The sequence below is a fragment of the Hyla sarda genome, chromosome 7 (genome assembly GCF_029499605.1).
Source record: "Hyla sarda isolate aHylSar1 chromosome 7, aHylSar1.hap1, whole genome shotgun sequence".
NCBI lineage: Eukaryota > Metazoa > Chordata > Amphibia > Anura > Hylidae > Hyla > Hyla sarda.
Window position 1 is genome coordinate 185697514 of NC_079195.1, and position 23033 is coordinate 185720546.

Sequence of the window (23033 nt, forward strand, 5' to 3'; positions counted from 1 at the left end):
GTTTTCTTTCTTAACACAACTGTGTGATGCATTCATAATCTCCATTTTATTGTTCCTTGTGTATTCATGCTTAGTAGCAATTGTATCTGTTTGACTATTCTCTAAAGTTAACGTTCCTTTTACAGCTCCAGTTCTGGCAAGAAGTCTTTGGCATATTCCCATTTGTCTTCTCAAAGTAATTTGCTTTCTATAGAGCAATGCCTGTCAGCCTATAACATCTTATTGGTTATAACTCCCAAAGGGCTTTGCATTTCAGATTTTTGAGGGTGCCTAACATTGGCAAACTCTAAGTTTTTTTTTTTGTTAATATGGAGAGTACGATTACTTTCAGAAATACCTGAGTAGTCAACAGGAAGGAGCCTGTAGTATTACAAAGACTGAAGTAAGATTTCTTCACGCACATGCAAGCTCGGTTCAGCCAAAAATACATGTGTTTTCATTGGAGAGAAGGAAGTAAGCTGCAGTAGATGGCTGGAGACATTAAGGATTGAGTGTTTCCTTTCCCCAGAAATCAGCTGTCAGGGAAGAGTTGGCACCCCCACAGAGAAAAAGTAGTTGGCCTGTTCTGCCCAAATCTGAAAATGTGGACAAATTTTCTTTTACTGTATCTCTCATAAGTAAATGCACCCCTAATATTTCTGTAAATATTTTCATTAATGTCTAAACCTTGGCAACAAAAGGGAGTACACCCCTAATTGGAAATGTCCAAGTTGGGACCAAATAGTAATTTTACCTCCCCAGTGTCATGGGACGTGTTAGTGTTACAAGGTCTCAGGTGTGAATGGGGAGCAGGTGTCTTACATTTTGTGTTATTGCTCTCACATTCTGTAATACTGATCACTGGAAGTTTAATATGGCACCTCATGGCAAAGGACACTCTGAGGATCTAAAAAAAAAATTGTTGCTCTACGTAAAGATGACCTAGGCGATAAGAAGATTGAGAAGACCCTGAAACTGAGCTCCATCAAGGTACTCTGGGGAACTAAACCCATAGTCCATCTTTTCCCTCTCATCAACCTATTTAATTGTTTAAACACCATTCATTAGCTTTATAGAGAAGTTTCCGCTCTTTGTTTGCCATTTACATGCATGAAGTGAGGGAATGACATCATCCAGCCATCCACTCTCTCTGTCCAAATCCCTCTCTAAAAGCAGCACCCACCCTCCTGAGACACAGACCATGTGGTTTCTGCCTTTACTGATGAGTAATGCGTGCAGCCTCAGCCAATCAGACACTGAATCTCTTTCTGCTGCTCAGAGCAGGAGGTTGGGGTCTGGCAGAGCAGAGCTGCAATGATTGCTGGGAGATGTAGGCAAGGGGAAAGAAGCATGGCAAAGAATATCAATTAGCCAGAGAATACAACATAGGGCACAGGAGCCATGCATATCAGACATGATGGTTTACAGGGAACATACCAAGGAAGTGTGGTGGCTTTGGAGCTTTCTACCTCTAAGGATGGCACTAGTAGAACCTTAGTGCAGTTTTTGTATATACACTGTTATTTTATTGTATATTCTATTCTCAAGAATAAAAGTTAGTTCTAGCAGTTTCCATTAGTCGGAGCCCTACATATCAGTCAGTATGGTATCATTATGCTACAGTTTTTAAAGTGGAAAACCCACATTATCATAGGGCTCTATAGGCCAATGTTTGCATTAGGTGGAAGTTGTTATAGCCGACAGAGGAAATAGCTGGTCTGTGGTATACATGTGTAAGGGATATGGGAGGGATGCAACTCAGCCTCTTCTGACAGCTGGGCTGGATTCTTTTCCCCTCTGGACTGCTAAACACGTGGGACGGATTCCTGCAGATTAAGCGAAAGTCATTTTCTGGCATTACCGTGTGTGGACGGACCAGTGCACTAGCTTTACACTGGGCACGCAGACATGACGGAGGACTGAAATGGCTTTTACTATCAGAAGATACCGGGGCACTCGCTCTGCCAGCTCTTTCTATACTAGGTAGGTTCTTATCTACACACTGCAAATATAATCAGGACTTTCCTTTACTTAAATACAGTGCATGTACTGACGGTCTGTACAGGGCATGAAGGCCAGAGCAAGATGTCAACTTTTCCTAGAATATTCCTTTTTTCCACTGATCACTTTTACCTTTATAATACAATCTGATATTTTCAGCACAAAGTCAAATGACATGTTAATGCATGGTTATGTACTGTACAATTTATATCTGCACAGGACCCTTCATACTTGTCATTATGGTAGTCGGTGAACATTTGTGATTTTGTAGAAATTAATTCTTACCTGTGTAGCTGCATACTCTATTGACCAGAAAGTTTTTATATAGCACTTGTACAAGGATTGAGCAGTTTAGGTAATAGTGAAGGGCAGCCACCAGGAGTTCTGCACCACTACTGGCCCTGCACCTTCTGCGGAATCTGAGCGCCATTTACTGCATTGTTGGGGAGATGAGAAGTGCTGAAAACAACTGCTGCTGTTCTTTGCATTTCAATGATGGACATAGGTGAGGACATCAGCGTGGTTGCTGGGGTTGTGTTTCTTGGACCCCCCTACCTGCAGCAAAGCAAGCGTCTTGGCCACTTTCTTTCATGGTGCAGTTTACTTAGGCGGAGCTACCAGCCACACTTGTTGCACAGCACTGTGTCAGGTGCTATATATATATATTGGTATGAAAGAGGTTTTCCCAAGTCATCAGAAAGTTACCCCGTATCTACAGATAGGGGTTAATTATATGGTCAAGGGGGATCCGACCACTGGAGCGCAATCCCCCCACCCACCCCACCCCCAGTCAACAAAATGGAGACCAGAGTCTCCCATTATAATGAAGTGGCAGGTCACACATGCGCAACCCTGCTGCATTCATTCTCTAAGGGACCACAGAGGTGCTGTATTCGGCTATTTCCGGCAGCTCCTATAAAGAATGAATGGACCAGCAGTGTGCATGCACGACTTATTACTCCATTGTGATGGAACACTTTGATCCCTGTTCTTAAGATCAATAACTTTGATTGGAAAGCCCGTTTGGGGGGTTTTGTATTAGAAAGAGTCTCATAAAGCTGCACCTTACTTTAGTAAAGATGATCTGACTTGTCTGTTCTATTAGGTACTTGTATTCTTAATAAAAAATAAAAATTCTGCGGTATAATTTAATGTTAGAATTTACCTTGCCAGGGGAATGATACTTTAAGCTGGCACTGCCAACATCGGTAAGATAATGTAAGAAGAAGAAGAAAAAAAATCCACGCCAAGTTGTTAATCTACGCATTCGTTTTCAGGAAGGGTAACAGGGTAGCAGCACAACATAATTTAATAGTTTAATCCTTGTAGACACCAGCTTGTCAATGAAAGGTTCTGGCCCAGTGCAGAGCAATGAGTAGAATTTTAAGCAATAGTATGCTTTTATAAAGATGTATTAATTAATAATAATATCTAATATGCCACACATGCATAGTTTATGAACCATGTTTCAACATGCTTCTGTGCCTAAAACACCCAAAATACAAAGTTTTTTTTTTTTTTTTTTTTAACCCTGACCCCCAGCATAAGCCGCTGTCATCATCGTGTAGCATTTGCATGTGAGTTTCTGATGAAGCGCACAGCTCTGCAGTGTAATTGTGCAAGAAGCAGAAGATTACCGCTGCTGCATTATTCTGCCATCGGCCAGATACAGTCACTGATCCATGCTGCATTTACAGTCCAGCCAATTCTATGCTTTTTAGGGATAGTGAAGTAGATGAGGCAGAAGCCTTATGGAAAATGTTTAGAAAAATAGGCTTTAAACATTAAGACCATTTATATCCAACCTTTTTTTTTGGGGGGGGGGGGGGGGGGATTAAAGGGGTATTCCAGGAATTTTTTTTTATTTGACTATGCTACAGGGGCTGTAGAGTTAGTGTAGTTAATAATGTAGTGTCTGTACCTGTGTGTGATGGTTTTCTCACAATTCTTTTGTGATTTTCACTCCAATATTTATTTTTATCAGCATACAAAATTACTGTTGTCTCAGATTTTTCCCAGCTTGCAATGCGGCTGAGACCTGACTCACTAGTCAGCTGATGACATGGAGCCTGTCTGCTTCAATGGGTGGAGCGATCGCTTGGTGGGAGAGAGATCAATCTGCAACTAATGCAACAGCTGTAGGCACCCTGATTGAAAACAGGTCTTTTGAATGGATGCAGCTCATTTATGTTTCAATGGGTGGGGTGGCTGATGTGTGGGAGGGAGGAAAATGGAATTGTGGGATTTGTAGTAAAAAAAAAAGTCAAACGGGAAATACCAGTTGAAAAAAAGCTAGCCACAGTGTTATGGTAATCTCACAACATAGCCATTTAGCCCCAAGACAAGCACAGATACTTCCTAAGCATGTCCATTACTGTCTTCCGGGTACATACTAAAATCACCTTATGGTGGAGAACCCCTTTAAAGCCTGTGCGGTACATTTCCCATAACCCAGTGTGCTAAGAATAGCAAGGAGCTTTCATATGAATTGGCTTGTTTCTGCAGCATGCACATAGGGTTACATATGCAAATGGTAGTCGCAGAATGGCATCCGATAAGTCCAGTATTGCCATAAAGGTTGAATTACAGACATGTACAACATCTATGTTGAGTTTGTATGTTCTCCCATGTTTTTGGAGTTTCCCATGGTTATTATGTTTTCCTCTCACTCTTCAAAATAATTCTCAGAAGGAAATAAAAGTTCTCAGATTATAGCATTTTAGTTGTATGCTGAAGTAGCAGGATATCTGAATTTCAATTTCACTGCTTGGATTAACAGGGTTTCTGTGTACTTTATAACTGTTTCTTAGCAATAGGGTTATATAGGCTGGTGTAGTTCAATATAGGTTATATAGACTTTTATAATTTAGTATAGACAGTATAGGCCGGTATATCTTATTATAGGTTGATATAGTTCATTATAAGTGAATGTAGTTCAATATAGACTGGCATAGTTCAGCATAGGCAGTATAGTTTATTATAGGTTGGGATAGCTCAATATAGAACGGTATAGTTCAGTATAGGCTGTTATAGTTTAGTATTGGCAGTATAGGCCGGTGTAGTTCACTATAGGCTGTAGAGGCTAGTATAGTTTAGTATAGGCAGTAAATGCTTGTATAGCTCAAAATAGGTTGGTGTAGTTCAGTATAGGCTGGTATAGTTCAATATAGGATGGTATAGCTCAATATAGGATGGTATAGCTCAATATAGGATGGTATAGCTCAATATAGGATGGTATAGCTCAATATAGACGAGTTTAGTTCAGTATAGGCTGGTGTAGTTCAGTATAGGCTGGTGTAGTTCAGTATAGGCTGGTGTAGTTCAGTATAGGCTGGTGTAGTTCAGTATAGGCTGGTGTAGTTCAGTATAGGCTGGTGTAGTTCAGTATAGGCTGGTGTAGTTCAGTATAGGCTGGTGTAGTTCAGTATAGGCTGGTGTAGTTTAGTATAGGCTGGTGTAGTTTAGTATAGGCTGGTGTAGTTTAGTATAGGATGGTGTAGTTTAGTATAGGATGGTGTAGTTTAGTTTAGGCTGGTGTAGTTTAGTTTAGGCTGGTGTAGTTCAGTATAGGCTGGTGTAGTTCAGTATAGGCTGGTGTAGTTCAGTATAGGCTGGTGTAGTTCAGTATAGGCTGGTGTAGTTCAGTATAGGCTGGTGTAGTTCAGTATAGGCTGGTGTAGTTTAGTATAGGCTGGTGTAGTTTAGTATAGGCTGGTGTAGTTCAGTATAGGATGGTGTAGTTCAGTATAGGATGGTGTAGTTCAGTATAGGATGGTGTAGTTCAGTATAGGATGGTGTAGTTCAGTATAGGATGGTGTAGTTCAGTATAGGATGGTGTAGTTCAGTATAGGATGGTGTAGTTCAGTATAGGCTGGTGTAGTTCAGTATAGGATGGTGTAGTTCAGTATAGGATGGTGTAGTTCAGTATAGGATGGTGTAGTTCAGTATAGGATGGAGTAGTTCAGTATAGGATGGTGTAGTTCAGTATAGGATGGTGTAGTTCAGTATAGGATGGAGTAATTCAGTATAGGATAGAGTAGTTTAGTATAGGCTGGTGTAGTTCAGTATAGGATGGAGTAGTTCAGTATAGGATGGAGTAGTTCAGTATAGGCTGGTGTAGTTCAATATAGGCTGGTGTAGTTCAGTATAGGCTGGTGTAGTTCAGTATAGGCTGGTGTAGTTTAGAATAGGATGGTAAAGTTTAGTATAGGATGGTGTAGTTTAGTATAGGATGGTGTAGTTTAGTATAGGATGGTGTAGTTCAGTATAGGATGGTAAAGTTCAGTATAGGATGGTATAGCTCAATATATGCCAGTGTAATTCAGTATAGGCTGGAATAGTTTATTATAGGATGGTATAGTTCAGTAGAGAGGCATTCTTTTCAGTACTGAATAATGGCAACAATATAATTATTGGAAAAAAGATGCTTTTCCAGTAAAGCGTATTTAACAATAAAGGTTAATAAGTGTAATTTGCTGTTAGATTTGGAAATAGTGTAATGTGATAAGCTCAGAATCCATACACTTCCTCAGTAGGTATTCGTCTTCAAAGCTTTTATTGAAGAATTGAAAGATAAGGTTAATAAGCTGCATTAAACATTAAGTGGCACCAACAGAGGAAGAAAATCATTTATGTGACCGTATCCGACCCGACGTCCCTATCCTTTCAGCTATATAAATCTTGAGCACTTAGGGAGTTGGCAGGGAGACCGGGCATTTAAGTAATTAAAAAATGAAAACTGGACAGGCTGAATGTACAAGTGCCGCATCGAGAATTGTACCTGGGCCTCCAGCATGATAGGGCACCGAAAGAAATCAGATGGCACCTGGCTGCTTCTTCTCTGGACTCAAAGATAAGTACTCCCTTCCAAGTGTCTCGTCTCTACACGGTGCTGCTTTAGATTAGCAGCCACTAAAGTTGAGATGCTTGAACTGAAGACTTTGAAGGTTTTTGTATAGAGAGGATGTGTGTGGTATAGTGGCTGCTATGCAGAATGCCTGTCTCCCCCTGTCTCCTTATCAGCTAATGGATGTAATGTGAGTCATTGCTGTTGATGGTTTATGAGGCTCTATTAATGCGGCATTATCCTTTTTCTGGTTCATAATCATAGCAGGCAGATTTCAGTGCAATATGATAAAGTCCTGGAGCTCGCTGAGTGATTGTAAAATGCTCCCTCCTTTTTAGCCAAGCTGTTAAATGGGTCAAATTCGACAGTGGCACCAAAGTAATTAGCTTCACCCACCCTCCGCCCAGATGCTGCTTCTCTTTAATGGAGTTCACATAGTCTATAGGAAAATAAAACAGCAGATTGAAGCCTGAGGTTACTGCCTTGTCAGTTCCCAGCACGAATCATCGTAAAGTAATAAGTATAGTAATAGCCAAATGATGGAGCTGATAGATGGCTTATAAAAGCCTAGCTTATTATTGACTATTTTAACATCATAGCAGTACTTCACCGTAACAACATGGTGCAGACACAGGGGACACAAAACTAGTTACAGCATTGACCGATGTTTTCAATAAAGCATAAGGGAATGCGTACAAATTGGTTGTGCTGGGTTTCCATGGATATGGATCTTCCTTATGTCCATGGACGCATTGTTTCTTCTTTAAAGATGCATGGCAAAATTGGCAAGTAAAGATAGTTATTGGCACAAAGGTCATGCTGATCTGTATTACAAGGAATAGGAAGTGGGATGCAACAAGTAACTGGACCCTCCTGTCTGATCCAAGGGAGACAACAGGTAACTGGGCCCTAATGCCCAGGCTATAACCTTTACTACCTACATCTGGACCAGGGATACATTGATTTAATATGTCTTCCTTTGTTTCCAATATTTGGCTGGTCAACTTTGCTTAAATTATGGAAAACTGACTAATAGTCTCTATCCCAACTATTGTTCTGGTTAAAAAATATTTATGTAAAAACCTGACCACATTGTAATATATTAAGCTTAATACTGGCGCTGTGAAAATTACGGATACTAGATGAGGGAGTAAACTAGGAAAGCATCTATTTACCATGTAAGTTAATTATCTGGATCTAGGGTGCCATTGATATTCTAGAATAAGGACAATTATTTGTAGAAATGTTGGGTTTGCACATAGACGTTACAGATGACTGACAACCAACTTGTTATGGAGCATAATGATAGTGTCTTCCGATAATGGGTTCTATCTCTAAACATATCCATTAGGTTCATGTTGCTTGTTGGGAACCTGACAGACAAGGATTTATGTTGTGTGAAGGATGCTTTTTCTGATTCCCCTCCCCGCCCCTGTGGCTCGTGCAGTTTACTGTAATCCTGCTTCCCTGGGATTATCCGTGTCTGTACAGGGGCAGCTAAGCACTGCTCAGTTTTCCAATAGCTTCCACTGTAATACAGGAGAGCTCTTTAATCCATTCTCACTGGATCGCGCGCTTGCATTGAGTCGGTTTGATCTCTTGTTTCTTAAGGGTTAAAGAGGTACTCCGGTGGAAAACTTTTTTTTTTATAAAATGAACTGATGTCAGAAAGTTAAACAGATTTGTAAATTACTTCTATTAAAAAATCTTTACCCTCCCAGTACTTTTTAGCAGCTGTATGCTACAGAGAAAAATCATTTATTTTTGAATTTCTTTTTTGTCTTGTCCACAGTGCTCTCTGCTGACACCTCTGTCTGTGTCAGGAACTGTCCAGAGCAGCATAGGTTTGCTGTGGGGATTTTCTCCTGCTCTGGACAGTTCCTGATATGGGCGTCAGGTGTCGGCAGAGAGCACTGTGGACAAGACAAAAAAGAAATTCAAAAAGAAAACAATTTCCTCTTTACCATACAGCTGCTAAAAAGTACTGGAAGGGTAAAGATTTTTTAATAGAAGTCATTTACAAATCTGTTTAACTTTCTGGCACCAGTTTATTTAAAAGAAAAAAAAGTTTTCCACCAGAGTACCCCTTTAAGTGTCAGGAGCTTGTGTTCACCACTCTTTTCTTCCCATGCCGACACTTCATGATCAGTGGTACTCTGTGCATGTCCAAAGCATCAATGGCAATGAACAGGGGATTGTATTGCAGATTTGTGACCCTTCAGCTTCCGCTTGCTGCCTTGTTTTTTTGCACTCCCTTGACTCATCTATACTATTGCTCATAATTTTTTTTTTATTCGTGACATGACTTAGGGGTAGGGAATCGGAAATGAGCAGATGTCTGTAAAGGCTGGAAGGTGATGATTTCTCCCAGAGGAGATGCTTCCTGGAGGTTTGACGCATTAAATGTCGCTGATCTGTCCCCTTGGGGACCACAACGCAGTGTTTAAGAGCCCCCCCTCCTCACTTTAGCTGCTTCTTGCTGGGGTTGGGTTTATGCAAGGGAAGCTGCTTGAAAAGGTCACCTTTGCAATGTTTACAGAGCATGCTCTTTGAGCCAACCCGGCTGCAGCTTCTGCCTGCTTGCCTGCGAGCTGTAATCTGCTTATAGGTGCATTGTCATAGCAACAGGCCCAGAGTGCAGCAGCCCGGGCACACCGGGACTGTGTCTTTGCTACCTGAGGGGCGGGATGCTGGAGAAGGAGGAGGGGAAGGATGCAGTAGCCAGCTATTTGAAGCCAGATTTCATTTCACTGGCAGCCAATTCAGTCCTTGAGTCCGGAATGACTGGAATTCAGTTGTTTTTTCTCCTTTTTAATGTTCTGAGAATTTGAAGACGTCTCCAATATGCCCGGCTTGGCTACTTGACATGCCTTCCTGGCAGTTTTAATTTCCTGGTGGCATATGACCCTTGACTTGTTTGCAAAGGAGCGAGGATGGGTGAGGCTACATGACATGACTCCTAGCTATGATTTGGACATGCACAGCAAGGTGGCTGTATAATTGCTTCATGTAAGTTGGATTTTTTTGTTTCTCTTTTGTATCACAACCTGCGTTACTTTACAGAAACTGTACAAATACATCTTTAGTCAACAGGGACTTAAAAATTAATTTGCACTGTTTGTAGAGCACAAGTACTTGATAGCAGCCAAGGTTGTTACCATGGATTTGTAAAACACAAAAGTGATTAAAAAGTCATCACTTTATTACGTAACTAGGCCTCAAGAAGTGAGAGGATCGACTGACACTGGTAGACACCAGCGACATACAGATTTCATGCACATTTATTTACCCAGATTTGAATATTTGCACATTTTATTCTTGGGTTTAGAGTCATTATGGATGTTCACAGGGCAGTTCTGAGAATTCAAAGGCAAATCTATGTTTTTATGTGGATAGAATTCATGTTAAATATCACAATCACATCATTTGTTAGTTATTTTTACATTTGTCCGAAAAAATTGTAAATCATAGATTTTACACTGTAATTTTATTACATTGTAAAATTGCATTATATGTATCCAGTGCTATTTGACATAGATAAGTAAATTGGTTGTGCTGTGTGTTAAAGGAAAAAGTGTGGGAGAAAGTTATGTGGGAGAATTTTTTCTTGTGTGTTTCTCATTGGAATTAGCCGATTTTTGGGCAGTATTAGGCACCATGATTGTAGCTATGGTTTGCCATGATCATCACTCTGTTTTATGTACTTATGACTTTGTGTTTAAAAAAAAAAAAAAAAAAAAAAAAGTACTAGATTTTCTTGCTCTATGGATACACTTGTTTTCCCTATCTTAAAGGGAACCTGCCACTGCTTACATGCTGCCTGAACCACGAGTCATCAGGGCGGTCCTTGGTGTCTTCTCCCTGCTCCATCAGGGTATATGGAGAGATCTATCAGTTAAGACAGGCAGAGGCCACCATTGATTGCCCTAATAACTGGCCAACCATTCTGGGGAGGTAAGGATGTAATCTATATGGGACCAAGAGGAGTGACTATGAGAGTAATAGGTATAATCCCTACTGTCTGGATGCATTAACCTCCAGGGTTAAAATTGCTTATTATCACCATTTGGGGCATAGCAGCTATAGAGACTGTAATCATGGCCATCATGCTTAATGTGTACCCAAACCCATTGGCCCTCCTCATCCACTGCCTTTTCCACCACTACACCCCCAAAGTTTCTATTAATGAGCACTTTGGTACCTGCCTTACCACCCACTGCTGGAACCCCTATCACTTCCCCAACCGAAAGTTTGGCAATACGAACCATATCCGCCGCGGACAGGTGAGTTTCTTGTAGCAAGGCAACATCTGGGTGTAGGCGTTTCAGATGGTGAAGGATTTGCGTTCGTTTGTTGGAAGTCCTCAGACCTTACACATTCCAGGAGATCAGCTGCATAATGAAGGAAGGACGGGGCCGAAACCTATCGGAGAGGGGGGGGGGGGGAAAGGGGGAGGGAAGTGTACAAAACTAAAAAGAAAGAGCACTCTCACCTCTCACGCACACGACAAACACAAAGCTGAGTCAAGGACCCACTAAGCAAAAGTTATAGCAGAAGCACTAGAATCACAAAAATCAACGCCGATGCAGAGGCAGCAACCGCGAGGGTGATGGGGATTAATTGAGCAAATTGCTTCATGCACACCAGACACCAGAGCAAGTGCCAGGCACCCAGGCTAGATAGCTCTACCTCCCGGCTATTTGCAGGAACAGAATACGGCAAGTCAACCCGCTAAACATACAAAATAAAATGTCCTGGAAATCGACCATCCCCCATATATCATGGGCACCCACGACAGTCAGTCCCAACAGAGGCCACACAGGGACGACATTGTAACCTAGTAATAAACACCCCTCCCCACACATAACTGCAAGGCCAGGCTTCCAATAGTTAAGGCCACATAGTCGGTGGATAAGTGGAAAGTGCAATCAGCGAGCAATATAGGGTACGAAAAGTTTGATCACAGGACATCAGTGTCACGGTCAGCCTGTGAACGAGGAAGTCTCGGGGATAGAGCTGAAGGATTTTCCTGCGTGGAGTGAGGGCTTCCCCTGCAATGGTCCATTTGGGCTGGACTGTGTAGCGTTGCCTCAGTGGCAGTCGGGCTGGTGAGCACTGAGGATGATCCATCTTCATGGTAGACTCTCAACATGGCTGAGTATTGGAGCTGGAACTTCATCTTTCTCTGGAACAGATCTGAACACACTGTGCTAAACGCTCTGCAGCGCTTTACCACCAGCGCTGAAAAATCCTCAAAGAGCAGGACTTGGCAGCCACGAATCATCAGGGGCAAGGAGCGCCTCCGGAACCCCCGCAGTAGGGCCTGGTGGTCGTTATAAAAGCTTTAAAGATGACCTAGCAAGGTCTATTGCATTGATTGGACTGAGATGAGGGCATATTGGAGTAATTGAGCCCCCGGTCTGGCCCCAGACGGTGAGCCCTTTCAACTCTACAATAATATTGCAGACCCAGGGCCTCAGATAGTTCCACTTCGCAGTTGTGCTGCAAGTCCAAGGGTTTCACCTGTTCAAAGAGCCCCACCATGCGTAGATTATTGCGTCTGGAGCGGTTCTCTAAATCATCAAGCTTGGCCCATAAATTCATATTTTTCTGTTGCAGATCAGCAAGAGCTGCGGATTGAGCTAGATGGTTCTGTACCAGGGAGCTAACATCGCTCCTTACAGCCGCGAGAGTTGAATTGGTGCGGGCCAGTTCAGAGCCCAATTGCGCATGGGGGCTTGCAGGGATGCCTCAAGGGAGTGCTGGATACTGGGCATTATCTTAGCAGTGGCATCAGGTGCTTAAAGTCCATAGATGGTAAAGTGGCAGAGGTGGGGGTCTCCTCAGAGGACTGATGTGCCTGTGCATCGTAGGCATAGAGGTAGCTGGCAAGTGCTGTGTCTGCTTATTCAGCAGGGGGGCGGCTGGGAGTAGGCATGGAGAGAGCTTCCTCCATTAACTCCTCCAGGGCAGCTGGGGAGTGGAGTGAGTCACTGGGGGCACAGGCGGGCTGGAGAAAGTGTACATACCGGGGAGGAGAGGCTGGAGGCAGGACTGGTCCCGCTGCTGCGTCTGGGAGCAGGAGGGATGATGCGCTCCTGTCCCTCAGACGGGTCTCGCTGTGCGCTGCTGAATGTGCTTCCACACATGGCTTGTGGAGCGCTGCCACCGCCATTGCAGATATGGAGGTCTTCTTGCAGGGACCAAGCGGGACCGTCGGCTTCTCTGTGCTCCGGAGCAAATACCGCTCCATGCAGACGCCGGCAGCTGCGGGGAACCGGGGGTGCTCAGAGGATGAGCCAGTGAGCTGTGCCACGCGGTATAATGTCGGGTAAGGACCGGGAGGCGCGCAAGCTCAGTTAGCCGCGTCTAGCCAGGGCAGCGCCGGAACCTGAAGTCCTTTAAAGCACATATTCATGGATCGTAATGGATGTCTCTTCAGAATATGCGTTTGGTAAACCCAGTATGGATGCGTCTTGCATATAATTTATCAAAAAGTATTATTTGCAAATTAGATTTGTGTTCTATGTCCTGGGGACTTGCAGCTATTTTAAAGTCACTCTCTCTTCTCCATTTAGGACACGTGGGTTACCCAAACTGAAAGAATCCCGTTCTCATGAGTCCTTGCTGAGTCCAGGAAGTGCTGTGGAGGCTTTGGATTTAGGGGCAGAAGATAAAATTTTGGTCAAGCCATTGCACAGCAGCATACTGGGGCAAGAGTTCTGTTTTGAGGTAAAGGACATTTGTATTGTTATTAGACACTGAGAAAATTATTAATGGCAATCCCTTTTTTGTGACCTTTGCTTTCTTTTTGTGTTTTTTATCCCTTATGTCATCGCACCTCTTCCAGGTAACATACGCCAGTGGTAGTAAATGCTTCAGCTGCTCCTCAGCTGCCGAAAGAGATAAGTGGATGGAAAACTTAAGACGAACAGTTCAACCAAACAAGGTAAGAGTAAGGGAAAATAAGATTGCTGTGGGAAGTCTCTTTGCTTCCAGAAATTATTATATTATTCAAGAATAATTCTATTTCCTCTAGACACTATATGGTTTTATGTCACAGGATGCTCATGTTTCTTTCCCATCTTTGTCATGTGTTATTGTGATATCGCACTTACGGATAAAGTTTATGAATTTACGATCCACCTATATTTTACTTTTACCTAAGATTAATAAACCACTGCTATGTACATTAAACTGCAAATATCCCGGATCCATTGCTTCAGAGAGTTGAGACTTCCTAATAAAAAAAATTCTGAATGAAATTATGTATACCACACTAATATACCGTATAAATAATAGAAATAACCCTGATGTACCCTGAGGGCCTACTAGTGGACATGTTTTGAGGAGCCGCTATGCTGCCAGACAGAGAATGTCCACTTTCTATTGCATTGCAGACCTTGGTATCATTTCACAAACATGCTATATGACAATAACTTAAAAATCCATACTCATGCCAACCCCCAAAGTAAGTTAGAGCCAGGGCTGTCAATGGGCCAGTCTGAATTCTAGAGTTGAGTCGAATGTTTATGAAGGAAAAAAAAATATCAATGTGAATCAAATCATCAGCATAGACATGGATTATCAATGGAAAAGGCTACAGTCACCTTAAAATTTATAATTCATGGAGAAAACTAGTAAGTGTAGCATTTTAGTTGACAGTACAACTTAAAGCGAACAAGCCCAAGAAGAGCATTGTGATAGGATAAGAGGAAATTCAATGTAAGTTGTTCTTAACTGAAACAGTTATTTGTGCTTGCTGCCAAAGCCCTGCCTAATGGACATCTCATCTAGTGTGAACAGGATGACATACGCCCGATGTAATTGTAATGATAAAACAAAAATAGCCTCTATCTTTGCTGTTGTAGGAAATGTTCTAATTTATTCTGTCACCTCCAGGACAATTGCCGCCGGGCAGAAAATGTATTGCGCCTGTGGATCATTGAGGCCAAGGACTTGGCCCCCAAAAAGAAGTATTTTTGTGAGCTTTGTCTGGACGATACACTGTTTGCCCGCACTACAAGCAAAGCAAAAGCAGACAATATATTTTGGGGAGAGCACTTTGAGTTTTACGGTTTGCCCCCTCTCCACAATATCACCGTGCACATCTATAAGGACGTAGAGAAGAAAAAGAAGAAGGATAAAAACAATTATGTGGGGCTAGTAAACATTCCTATGGCCAGTGTGACAGGCAGACAGTTTGTAGAGAAGTGGTACCCTATAAGCACACCTACCATAAACAAAGGCAAGACTGTGGGACCTTCTATCCGCATCAAGTCCCGGTATCAGACTATCACCATTCTGCCTATGGAGCAGTACAAGGAATTTGCTGAATTTATCACTGTAAACTATACAATGTTATGCTCTGTGCTGGAGCCAGTGATCAGCGTCCGGAACAAAGAAGAGATGGCCTGTGCGCTGGTGCACATTCTGCAGAGTACGGGAAGGGCCAAGGTAAGAATCCGCAGTGCACTGGTCACTGTTAGATTAGTGGTTTTACATTGGCTAAGAGCCACCGGTTTTGGTTATGGTCTTTAACAAACTGTTAGTAAAATGTATGTACTAGTTTTTGTCTCTCTATTTTTGATGGAAAATAGGCTGACTTTTTCTGAAGACTCTCAGCACTTTATACATAAAATAACTCTTATGGCTCCTAATGCATTACCAGGAGACAGATAATCTGTTCCTAAGAGTCTGAATGTGAACCATAAAATATTCTTGTTTTTGCACTCTTGGGGATTATAAGGAGATCTTGCGCTGTAAATCACATGGCGACTTTTGATATCCTCTGAGTTATCTGATAGAATAAAGGAAATGTAGATCAATGTTTCTGAAGAGCATTTTGAGCATATGTTAATACGTTGTACATGAATGTTACTGCTCGGGCATTTAAGCTTATGTAATTCTAAGTTGCCCATGCTCTTGGGACCGCACACGGAAAAGTTTTTGTATTATATTAGAACTACACAGGGTTCTCTGTTCATAACAGTATATGGTGTTGTTTTCTGTTGTGGTCCATGGAGAATACTTTGCTTTGGCTTAATGTGCATGATGCAACGAGTATAGAACAGTGTGGACCTCAAAACCATCGACTGCGCAGAAGAAACAGGAGTATTCAATAGAAGTCTCAGATGCTTAGTATCTAGCTTGACAATGGCCCATTTAGACCAAACATTTTTCATATGCATCTATTATTCACATATTCCATCAGTTCTGAAAAGTACAATGTATTATTCTAATGCACCTTGTGTTCTCCTGAGCTGACATCTGTCTTAGGGACTTGCGACCCTAATACCTATGGTTAAAATTTGTCTGTATTAGGTAAGTGTGAATTTAGGTAGTTATTGGGGATGTTTGAACAACATTCTGTAATGGGTTGTCTCAAATTCAGGATATCTCTCAATAAGCCAGAGTAGAGATTCATTCAGTTTCACTGTCTTTAGCTCAGACGGACCCAGCTTGAACAAATATTGCAGAGAAAATTTATGTCAGGCCCCATGTGATGACAAAAATTTATAGGGTTTTAGAAGTATGATCCCTCAATTATTAGGGGTTGTTTTCCATAGAAAAATAATTCAAAAACACTGTTGTGAATAATGTTATCTATGGTGTGTGACCGCCATCATTGTTCTATTACGACTCCTCTTCAGCCAGTCAGCAGCTGTTGGTGCTTTACAAGTGAGTCTGAAAGGTTAAGACTGTGAGGTCGGGAACGTATTAAAGACTTTATTTTCTGTAGAACTGTCCTTTCCTTGGTTAGATGAAAGTTTCCTCTCTCCAGATATATCTAAAAAGCCTCCCCAGATAAATGGTGCTTTTTGTGGTGGTTAATAGACAGAGACCTAATGTTTTGAGTCTGTGCAGACAGTAATGCGTGGAAAGAATTGCAGTCTTGGGAAGGGCTTTGTATTGATGTCCGTATATCAGATCTGTTGTGTTCCAGCTCAGTAACCAGTGAAGATTTCAGCTGGAAGCATTGCTCACTATCTTTATTTGCCCGTCTCTCCAGTGACACACTGAAACATGGCGAGTTTTATTAAACGGCCGACTTTAATGTTTTAGCTGTTGGCAGCGAATCTGGACTCCGGTAAAACTGCTAATATTGGTGAGGACATTTTATGGGCTTTGCGATGGCACGGTGCTGTTTGTTCAGTGAGGCTCTTATGTAAGAAGCATAGGTGATTTCCCAATTAGGAAGCCTTATAAATAGCCCGGATGCCCCTAGCAACCAAATACCTCACTGGGAAAGCACATTAACTACCATGGGATCGGAAATATGTGTCGCTTTCGTAACTGGAGGCAATGGAGGATAGGATACAAATTTCACAGGAAGGATTGTGCACTCTTAAGATACCTGTACATTAGCATAGTGTTATTTGTGTAAGGATTATAGACATCTATGGTTTGTAGAGGTTTATAAGACATTATGGCGGATAGGGGGATTACCACTTTGATACTTTTATGCAAACACTTATCTTTTATCCCTAGGTCTATGTTGTAATGGGGGCCCCTATTCTCTGTGACAGTGTTTAGTTATCTTGTAAGCCATTGGTACCTTTTTTATATTTTTTTTCATCCATACCTTTTTATATTTAACATTTTTACATTTTTTACTGCTTTTCTTCTGCAGCTTACATGTGTTACAATACACAGCAAGCTGCTTGATTCTGTTTATTTTATATCCTGACAGCCGGCTCCCAGTTTGCTCAATCTCTAGCTCCTCCATTCACTTCTGGTTACTGAACCACCATGGACAACCAGATTCCCCCTCTGGTCTTTAATTACATGGCTGCAGCGATGATGTATTGGTATACCTACCTAACCACTGCAATCACGGTATTTATGGTGCAAGACCGCTGAGGCCAGTGATTGGCTGTAGAGGTCACATGTGTGTGCTTGGCACATCGTCTCTGAGCCAAGTAAATGAAGACCAATTCTTTCAGAACTCTAAAAAGCCTTTTAGGGTCCCACAATTCTACTCATAAACTTCTTAACACAAAAACCTACAAAAACCATACTGCAGCAGGCCAAATAACGAAAAACAAACCATCTTTTTTAATGTATGTTCACACGTACAGGATCCTGCGCAGATTTGATGCACAGGATTTGATACACAGGATTTTCTGCTGCAGATTTCAATCTAAACTAAATGACTGAGCACAACTTCTAATATGAAGTTACAAATCCTGTGCATCAAATCTGTACAGGATCCTGTACGTGTGAACGTACCTTTAAGGTCAACGCATAAAAAACATATAAAGAAAAAACTTTAAAAAAAACCCTGAGATGATAGCAGCTGAAAAATGGACGTCACAGTAGGCAGTACATATAGTAAAGGATATTTAAGCCCAATACAACCACAAGGGATGATAATATGATGCAGTAAACAGGTTTTACCCAAGGTGCCAGGTAATGCATAACAACCTTAAAGTGCATGTGCAGAACATTAAAGGGTTATTCCCAGCAAAAACTTTTTATCCCCTATCCGAAGGATAGGGAATAAGATGTCTGATCGGGGGGGGGGGGGGGGGGGGGTACCGGCTGCTAGGATAGGGGATAAAATGTTTTTGCCCGGAATTCCCCTTTAAGGTGCAATCTGCCTGAACACTGCAAAGGATACACACATCCAGGCCAAGAACAGCCTGGATATGTCCACCCCTATGTCCGTTTCAGAACATTGTGGCATACAAATATAGATCAGTGATGACAGAAAATGACAAAATAGTCCAACTATACTGTTCTATTATTTATTTTTTATTTTTTTCTCTTTTTCTTTTATATACCTTTTCTTTAGTCAGCATCCCAGGAGCCATAAAACATCCTCTATGTCCTAGAACAGATTTGTGGTTATTCACCACTAACTTTAAAATAACTTACTTTTCGATTTTTCTACTACATCAGCTGGAATTCTTTTCCTTCTTCTGCTGTCAGTAAAATAATACCTTCTAACATTAGCACCGATAACCTTCCTGCCATCCCTTCCAAACCTTATGTAAGCCTTGTTGTCTTCTGGAATTCTGCAAGCTTACTCGCTGCCTGGAAGCACGGTTTACCAACTTTAGTTATGGGAAATAAGAATCCCAAGTCTTTTTCTTGTAAAGCTCTGTGCGATATGAAGACAAGAGAATCCTTCTCCCAATTTCCGTTATAATCATTTATAAACATTATGATGCAGTTTACACAAATTCCTTAAAGTAGTAGACTACGCCGGTGTATTTTTAGTCCGTTGTGCCCGGGCTGAAAAAAAAAAAAAAAAGAAAACAAACTTTCACTCACCTTCCTGCGTCACCCACCTTATCAGTCCTCCAGTCCGGTCTTCTTCCTTCTTCCGTGTGCACGGATCGTCATATCGTCACCATCCGAGGGGGAACATGGCAAGAAGGTGAGTGTTTTCTTTATTTTTTTTTTATTAGCCATGGCACAACTGACTAAATATACTATGGAGTTGACTACTCCTTTAAGGAACAATTTTTATCAACAAAAAGGAAGGCCTTTTTTTTCCAAATTTAAAGGCGTTATCCCACCCAGCACCCCTGCTTGAATGAAGTGTGTTGACCACTGCACAAATTGGTGGCGGACACACCCCCTCTATGCATCTCTATGGGAGAGCCGGAGATACAGTGTTCGTGTATCTCCAGCTCTCCCATAAAGATGCATGAAAGGGACATGTTGACTTGTTTTTTTTTTTTTTTTTTTTGTTTTTTTTTTTTAGAGGATAATTAAAAAATAGACAACAGGTTTAACAAAACAAGATTTAGGAGTAAACCGTGAGATACTCCAGTTGTTTATGGTCTCCCCCTGATAATGTGCACATTACTGATAATCTACCTTGTAGTCAGTGAAGTAACAAAACATAATTTTCAGGCCTGTGCAGCTTACATAGGTGTAGTTTATGTGGGACTGTATCTGGGTCTTGATGAAATCTAGATATAACCACAGCCCTGATTGCATCCACATTTTCCTTAAGGCTGGATTCGACATATATCCGGCAATCCAGGAAAGTTACCACCCAGCTTGCAACTGTCCGATAAAAAATAAAATAAAAAAAAGTTCTTTGATCTCTGTCAGGCCCAAGGCCTGATTATTAAAATCCTATATGTGTATTATAATTGTAACTGTTTAATGTCTTATCCAAGACATGGGTGAGAGGTCATTCAGACTGTGTTTTGTGTATTGCATTTTATTGGGGGTCTGGCTGTTTGTTTACATCTCCTTTGAAGTCAAAGGCTCTTTTGAAGTCATGCACTCTGGTCCCATCATATATTCAAACAGATAAGGGGTCAGGAAGAGAGATGCCCCACCTGGTGGGATCAGAGGGGAGGGGGGAATGGAGTTTCCCTCCGAAGAAAGCAGATATGATATTTAAACAATGCTAGACTAAAAAGTTGGTTGTTGAAGGCTGTGCAACAAGCTGACAAGACCATCCTAAGAACAGCACTCTCACTGACAAGGACTGCTATACCATCATGCTGTAAGAACTTCATCTTTTGTTTTCTGAACTTGCCTTGCTAAACTCTTTTATATATTTTTATACCTGTATGTCATTTGTTCCTGTATTTTTATATAGTCAGCACTGTGATACCTTTTATCAGATTAAATGTTTAATTAATCAGCTCTGGTCTTTGATCTCTAAATATATGAGCTCACCTTTCTGAAGGCAGCTCTGGTGGAAACACGTTTATCTCAGGGTTAATTTGGTGACTTGCTGGGACTAGTAGTGGATACCCAGAGGTCTGGCGGCTTTAACCCTTGCACCATCACTCTCCCTCTATCGTCTTAGCTGGACTGATGGGGTGTGATCGTGACAATCTCGAGAAATCACACAGGTTGGCAGCTATGCCAGATGGCTTATAGGTCTAGCACTGTCCTTCTTTTCAGCCTGTGGGGCACAAGATGGGACATCAGATTCAAAAGATATGGCTTTCACCTATTTGGGTTGGCTTTGCATCCCCAGACATATGTGAACTTAACTTAAAGGGGTATTCCAGGAAAAAACTTTTTTATATATATCAACTGGCTCCAGAACGTTAAACAGATTTGTAAAATACTTCTATAAAAAAAATCTTAATCCTTTCAGTACTTATGAGCTGCTGAAGTTAAGGTTGTTCTTTTCTGTCTAAGTGCTCTCTGATGACACCTGTCTCGGGAAACGCCCAGTTTTGAAAGGATTAAGATTTTTTAATAGAATTAATTTCCAATCTGTTTAACTTTCTGGAGCCAGTTGATATATAAAAAAAAAGTTTTTTCCTGGATAACCCCTTTAAGATATTCTATGGTCTCTGTGTGGTATGTATGTTCATAACTTTTGTACAGCAATGTGGCTTTAGGTCCACCAAGTAGTTTGCTTTTGGATAGTTAAAGAGTACCTGTCACCTTATGGAATTATAAGACACTTTGCTATTTACTTGCTGTTTAATTAATGTGTTTGGAAAAACAGCCACTAGGTGGCTCTTTTCTGTTCCCTGCACAAGTTAAACAGTTAGTTTGGACTCCACCCGGACTTGTAGAAGTGCAAACTCAGGAAGTGGGTGCGGGGCATGGTGAGGCACAGCTCTCACAAGCTTCATTGATGTTGCGCCTGCTGGAGAACGCCCACTTTCTCCTGCTGGCAGCTCACACAATGTGAGCAAGGGGAAACATGATACACAGCTTTTTAAAGCTCGGAAAGGGCAGGAGGGGTGTTAGGAGTAATTAGGGAATATATTCTGAGTTAGTTTAGAAAATATGGTTTGATGACAGGTACTCTTTAATAACCCTTTTTTTAAAGAAATTTTCAGAATTTTTACTATTGAACTTAAGCTTGGTGGCCATCTTTTTCTCTACTAGTTTTTTGTTAATAGTGGATCTCCAGTTATTGGTTAAAGATTTCTAGTGTTCAGTTTTCTAGGTCTCTCAGCTACATCTTATACCATCACATAAACTCCTGATGAAGAACAAATCCAGAATACATCAAAAGTGTCAATAGCCTACACAAATGAGCCCAAAAATAACAATAAAGTGTCTTTTTAGTATTGAATAGTATACTTGACTACCAAGGATCCGGCAAAGGTAAAACCATTACCTTGTAATGTACAGTATATGCATGATAGAGGTCAGTGCTGCCACCATTTAAAGTAATATACATAATATATATGTAGTGAGGACTGGTGGAAAAGGTTAAAAGGGTACTCTGAGTAAAAAATTATTTCAAATCAACTGGTGGCAAAAAATTATGCAAATTTGTAAATTATGTCTATTGAAAATCTTAGGCCTTCAGCTACTGCTGTATGCTCCAGAGGAAGTTGTGTAGTACTTTCCAGTTTGACCACAGTGTTCTCTGTTGACACATCTGTCTGTGTCACGAACTGTTTTTTTCTCCTTCAGAGTACCCTAGTAATACAAATGGTAAGATGGATGCGTTAGTAAATAAAATGTGATTATCATCAGTTTTTAAGGCGGTAAAGAAATCTTAATGCCCAAGGACATCCACCAGACTGCACATGGTCACAGTATAAATAGCTTTTATGTTTCTCATGAATGTATTAAATGGATATTTTAACATTAAAATGGAAGAAATGAAGAGCTAAGAGGCAGTCTTTAGCCATTATGATGGCATAGATACAGTATATGCTGATTACCTTAGATGATGATTATTGGCTGAAGCCACATACATTGTCTCGTTCAGGAGTTATTGATCAGTAATATAAGCATGCTTTTTATAATGGCTTTGTTTTCCATTAAGAGTTCTGTTCTATTGGGTCAACATATAGTATTTCACTTTTCCTTGACAGAAATCACGATCTCTGTCCCCTTATTTTTGTTTGCAGAGGAAAAATATGCTTGCGGATTGCACTGCAAAGTTATTAAAGGGACATCACCAAACACTCTGTAAAATAGTGCTGAAAAGCTTAAGTTTACACTAAATTTATGTCAGATTCGTTGCGGAAATTTCGGCAAATGAAAATCTTTTCCATACATCTGCAAGGGGATGTTTCTGCTAGGGATCGACCGATTATCGGTTTGGCCAATATTATCGGCCAATATTCACGATTTCGGACATTATCGGTATTCGGCAATTACCTTGCCGTTATGCCGATAATGCCTGACCAATCCCCCCCACCCCCTGGCCAGAGACCGCCGCTGCCCCCATTGCCTCCCCCATCCCCGGTTTTATAATTACCTGTTCCCGGGGTCCGCGCTACTTCTGGCTCCTGCGACATCCTGC

General features: G+C 41.3%; 1 protein-coding gene across 15 annotated transcripts in view; it reads left to right on the top strand.

Annotated features, from left to right (window-relative positions):
- RASAL2 (RAS protein activator like 2) overlaps positions 1-23033 on the top strand; it is a 394529-nt gene that overhangs the window by 323660 nt on the left and 47836 nt on the right. For 14 of the 15 annotated variants that reach the window (XM_056531799.1, XM_056531795.1, XM_056531790.1 and 11 more), the window contains 3 exons: positions 13405-13558; positions 13677-13775; positions 14729-15283. In XM_056531799.1, the coding sequence (XP_056387774.1) occupies positions 13405-13558; positions 13677-13775; positions 14729-15283 (808 nt within the window). Of the gene's footprint in view, positions 1-9153; positions 9836-13404; positions 13559-13676; positions 13776-14728; positions 15284-23033 lie in introns of those variants that run through there. The other variant, XM_056531806.1, reaches the window with a different exon arrangement.